The 5,392-nt window shown below is 63.2% G+C and overlaps 1 protein-coding gene across 1 annotated transcript; it reads right to left on the reverse strand.

The window, feature by feature from the left end:
* Positions 1 to 796: 796 nt before the first annotated feature.
* LOC118013012 (left-right determination factor 1-like) lies at positions 797 to 5,180 on the reverse strand. Its single transcript, XM_035008690.1, is given in 6 exon segments — positions 797 to 2,351; positions 2,354 to 2,522; positions 2,524 to 2,566; positions 2,845 to 3,087; positions 3,481 to 3,727; positions 4,359 to 5,180. Coding segments are annotated over 6 exon segments (1,371 nt in total). The 5' UTR covers positions 4,888 to 5,180; the 3' UTR covers positions 797 to 2,211.
* Between the last annotated feature and the right edge of the window lie 212 nt (positions 5,181 to 5,392).

A 5,392-nucleotide genomic window follows, 5' to 3' on the forward strand; every position in this document is an offset into this window, starting at 1 on the left:
CGCCTCCCGCACATGCGCAGAGCCCCGCGCGCGCCGCCGGCCCAATTTGCTGCGGCGACCGGCGCCCCGCGGCCCCCGCCCCCCTCGCGCGCAGCCCTGGCCCCCGCGAGGACGCGCAGCTCGGCTCCGGCCGGAGGTCGCAGGCTGGCCGACGACCCCCTGGCCTGAGCTGCGCGGCCGCGCCGGGAGCGCGTTTTCCCCGGAGCCGGGGGCCTTGCTCAGAGGGGCTGCCAGCTCGCAAGGGCGGTGCGAGGCGCACAGGACGGGGCGCACGGGACGGGGCGCACGGGACGGGGCGCCGCGCTCCCGGGCAGCGGCCTCCGGCGCCCCGCTTGAGCGGGCCTCGTCTTCCGCATCTGCAGCCCCAGGCCTGGGAGCAGGGGAACCTCGGGGCCTTTCCAGCACTACTGATCGGGAAGGCCGGGGCTGCACTGGACCCTCACGTGGGCGGGCGCCCTTGCAGCTTCTCGACCCTTTCGCGTGCCTGACCTCTCCTCTTTCATTGCCCGTTCCTCCCTGCCCCTGATTGGGGCCGGCCTGTTGGCTCTCTGCGCTGGGGTGGGCCGGGGTGAGTGCCCGGCGGCTCTTCCTGCCTCTCCAACAGTTCTTTTCGGTCCCATCTGGCCTCCTCCTTGCCCGCCAACCCGTCCCCCCGCCCAAATCCCAGCCACTAGTTATTTCTTGGAGTTTGCCGAGGGCCCCTGCGCTCAGCCCTTGTCTGCCTGACAAGTGCCTGCGTATCTGTCCTCTCCTGGGGTTGCCTCCTGCTGCCAAGGGCCTCACACTTGGCCTCCCCCAAGGTTCCTGGGTGTGGTTGGCTGGACGTCTGTCCTCGTCGTCGTTGTCATCCCCAACCCCCCACCAGACTTCTCAGACTGTCTACTCTCTTCCTGTCCCTCACACCCCTGTCCTGCATGTCCTCATTCCTTCCTGCCTCAATTAATGGCACCACCACCGGCCTGCTCTGCACTGAGGGGTCCGGGGAAGTGCCAGGCTCTATTCCCAGGAGTTAGAATGGTGAAGCCACTGACCAAAAAAAAAAGGAGAAACGTTAGAATCTTTGATTTCAAAATTTCAGAGAGGAAAGGGATTTCTAAATTTGATTTTCAGTAAATGAAGTTTATTTCAAAATCAAGAGAAGGCCAATAGGGTCCGAATGTGAGTTGAGGCAGCCATAACCCCTGTAAAAGTTGAGATGGCCGTAACCCGTCATGTATCATCCGTGTGGGGGGTGCTGGTAAAAACACCATTTCCTTAAATCTCCAGTAAGTGTATGGGAGTCAGGGATTATTCTGTTGGATAGGGAAGGAGATAGGGGTTTGGAGGGTATGGAATTCAGAGCTAATAAGAGTCCTGCACACTGGCTAGGAATTCAAGATGGCCAGGCTGGGATCGAAGTCACAGCTTATCAGCCCCTATAATCCAGGCACTCAAAAATGTCATATCCAACATTTTCAGCATTTGCTCCCTTCATCTGCCCCAAAAGCTAAAGGTGTGACCTACAGTCTTACAGTACTGATGATTTTTATCATCACAGACTTTTTATTTTGTAACAAGTAGAATTGAAACAAAGCCCACTCCCTGTGCCCAGGAGGGTAAAAACGTCAACAGTGACAAAAAATGTCTGCTTGGATTTTAGCAGGACAAGTGCACTTGACTCTGAATGGCTTCAGTCCTAGCTTCCTATATTACTGAGACCTTGACTGAGTCCTCTCTAGCTCCTTCCTTAGCTTTCTAAGCAGGTGGACCTAATCCCTTTAGAACTCTCTGTTCCCTGGGGGTTCTGGGTAAAATAGAGAAATACAGATTAAAACATGTTTCATTTGTTCATTAGAAAATGCCCTATCTGGGTTGGGAATACACAACCCATACTTGACCCTACCACAGGCCCATTCCACAGAGCTCAGCCCAGATCCAGTGACGGTTCAAGGAAACAATGACAATTTGGCTTCCTGCTCTTACGTTATAGACTTGACAGAGGTAAGTGCTTGGGATATTGTCACATGAACAGAGAAGACGGGCGGGGGCTACCCAGTTGCCAGGGAGTCTTGACTCTGGGAAGCAAAAATTAGGAGGCAAGCTGAATGGACAGAGAGCTCAGTAGATGGCACAGAGCCTTTGCCCATCAGCAGCAACCCCCGGCTCTCCCCATGCCCTACAACACCCCTGATGCCCACAAAAGCCAAGTCCCCCCGTGGCCACGCCCCACACCTAAGGCTCCAGCTTCCGGGGCACCGGCGCCCTGTCCCAGGAGCAGCTACAGCTCTGCACCCTCATGTTGGGCAGGCTGACCACCTGGGGCCTGGGCCTGCCTTCCTCCTCCACGCAGACGATCATGGGCAGCGAGGCCTTTCCGAGGCGATGCACTGCCGAGGCCCCAGAAGCGGCCACTTGAAGGGCAGGGGCTGCCGGCAGGCGCCCACGCACTCGTAGGCCAGGAAGCCGGGGGGCTCCAGGACCCAGTTCTCAGCCCACTTCATCCCCTGCAGGTCGATGTACATCTCCTGGCGGCAGCAGCGGGGGGGCCTCCGACCCAGGCACCTCGGGGTCACAATCACCCTGAGCTCTGCGCGGGCAAGGAGAAGCAGAGGTCAGCGGGGAGGGCCCGGGGCGGGGGAGCCGGGAGGGGCATCTGGGAGGAGCTTTGCCACCCAGCGCTCATTATGTTCAAAAGGATAAGGACGGGTCACTACCAACAACCAAACGGTACATCACGAGAGCCCTTAGTCCTGAGACTGAAAGGGACTCTCCTGCGGGCATTCACTCCCATGGCACCCTGAAAAGTCCCACTCGGACTGAGCTGGCCTTGGGAGTGGGGTCCCCCCGTGCGGCCCGGGCGCCTACCCGTAGGCCCCCAGGTCCAGCGTGTGCAGCTCCAGCTGGGGCTCGCCCTGCCTGGCGCCCGCCGGCCCCTGGAAGGCGAAGCGCACCAGCTTGTGGGCGCCCGCGGCCCGCGGGCCCAGGTGCTCCGTCTGCACCGTCACCTGCAGGAGCAGGGGCTGCCGAGGCCGGCTCAGCTGCTGCCAGAAGGTCACGGCCTCGGTCACGTCGAAGGCCTTCCAGCCGCTGTCGTGGAGGGACACCAGCCTGCGACGGGGCGGCGCGGGGACGGGGGCCTGAGCTGGGGGCTGCGGGTTCACCCTGGGGAGCCCTCCTGCCCCCACGCCCGCGCTGGGACCCCCGCCCGTGCCCCTCTCCTCCCCGCCCCCGCGCTGGGACCCCCGGCCCGCGCCCCTCCCCTCTCCTCCTCCCATCTCCTCCCCCCGCGCTGGGACCCCGCCCCCTCCCCCCACTCTAGGACACCTACTTCCCTGCCCCCCACCCCCCCGTGCTGGGACCCCCGCCCCTCCCCTCTCCTCCTCCCGTCTCCTCCCCCCGTGCTGGGACTCCCGCCTCCCCTCCCCCCAGCTAGGAACCCCCCCTCCCCCCCTCCCCTCGGCATCCCTCCTCCCCCGCCCCCTCCCCGCTTGCAGCCCCCACCTGGAGTCCACCAGGGAGGTGCGGTTGGAGCTGTCCTCGCGGACGTGCAGCCACTCGACGGTGACGCGGGCGCGGGCGCTGTGCGGGGACAGCCGCTCGAGCCTACGGAGCGCGGCCCTGGGCACCGGCTCCTGGAAGAGGCGCAGCACGGCCCGCACCAGCTCGCTGTTGGGGGGCAGCCGCCGCTCCATGCTGAACACCAGCAGGTGCGTGGAGGCCTCCGACGCCAGCCACCTGCCCACCACCTCTGGGGACAGGAGCAGGGTCAGGAGGCCTGTGCAGCACCAGGGCGGCTGCGAGGGGGCTGGGCCCCCGGCCAGTGAACAGCATTTCCCCAGCAGTCCCCAGGGAGATGCCAGGGAGAATGTGGGGGCTGGGGCTGCCCCTCAAGTGCACAGACATGCAGCCTTCTTTTCTGTTTGTTTGAACATTTTACTTCTAAGTAATCTCTACGTAGGCCCAGCGGGGGCTCCAACTCACAAACCCAAGATCAAGAGTCACACCCTCCACCTGCTGAGCCAGCCAGGCCCCCAGACCTGTAGCCTTCTTTGGGCAAAGGGCACTGCAAAACGGGGTGGGGGGGGAGGTGGGCAATGGAGGGGGGGCAGAGAGCCCTGCCATGGAGACTTCTGGTGGCCAGCTGAGTGTCCTAAGAAGCAGAGCAAGAGCCTTGAATTCCTCCCATCTCCCTCCCATGCCCGGGGAGATGTCCCCAAGAGGAGTCCGGGGCCCGTGAGCAGCTTTAGCGGGGCTACCGAGTCCGAAGGCCAACGGTGGGACGTGTTCCACACCCTCCCCACACGCCCCGTGTCCCTAACCCCTGAGCTCCCGGTTGGCACCCCGACAAGGAGCGGGGCGTAGCCGCAGGGAGGCCTCACCTCGGAATTTCTGGCTGAACCTCTTCCCTCGAGAGCGGGCGCCGTGGCTGCGCTGCAACAGGGCCACGTACTGGGCTGTCACGTGGGCAGGGGTGACCAGCCCGTCACCATCGCCCCCGTCTAGGACGGGCACCTGGCTGAGGTGCAGCTGCCACAGCAGGCTGCCCCGGATCTGCTCCCCGCTCAAGGCGGCCCCGGGGCCGGGGAAGGGCAGCGCCCAAAGAGCCCAGCACAGCCACAGTGGCCGCATGGGGCTGCGCATGAGCCCGAGCCGCGGAGGCGACAGACGTGTGTCCCCGGGGGCGGCTCCGGGAGGGTCCTGGCTGGCTGTGCTGAGATCAGGCTGGGCTGACTTTATAGCCAGCCCTGGGCCGGGCCTGGGGGTGGGGGGGGGAGCCAGGCCACACCCTCGGATCTCCTGGGAGCTCAGCGGCCAGGCGGGTCCAGGAGCCTGGAGGAGGGGGCTGTCTAGAACGGGCACAGAGGCCTGTCTGGCTTGTGGACAGCTGGCTCTCTGTCCAGTGCCCATGACCTTCTGCCTTTCTTTGGGGGGCCTGACCAACGGACTTTAAAGGTCTGAGTTGTGGAGGAGAGGCCGGGATCTCATTCCCATCTCATCTGTGCCGGATTCCTGGTCTGCCCGGGCACAGAGCCAACTGGACTCCCTGGTGTGTGGAGCTGGGGTCTGGTTGCTGGCTGCAAGAAACTGTCCCCCCACCACCAGGGCTCCTGGATTCAGGACCCATCCTGTGGGCAGCGATGAGCATCTGGCCTGGTGCCCTGAGGGCTCCGGGGGCTGCTGAGATCCTGGGCTGATCACAGTTGGAAACCACTGTTCTCAGGGTACCTGCCTAGGCCAGGGAACCTGTGATAATTTAGCACCAGTGGGGGTGTGTCCAATAAGGACCCATCTCTCCCTCTCTCTGGCTATTCATGGATTCAGAGATTAGAAGTGGAAGAACCAGCCGGTGTATCGCTCCCTCCAACTTCTGAGCCAAGACAACCGAGGCTCAGAGAGGTGACCCCTTCCTGAC

The sequence above is a fragment of the Mirounga leonina genome, unplaced genomic scaffold (genome assembly GCF_011800145.1).
Source record: "Mirounga leonina isolate KUSES-001 unplaced genomic scaffold, KU_Mleo_1.0 Mir_152, whole genome shotgun sequence".
Lineage (NCBI taxonomy): Eukaryota > Metazoa > Chordata > Mammalia > Carnivora > Phocidae > Mirounga > Mirounga leonina.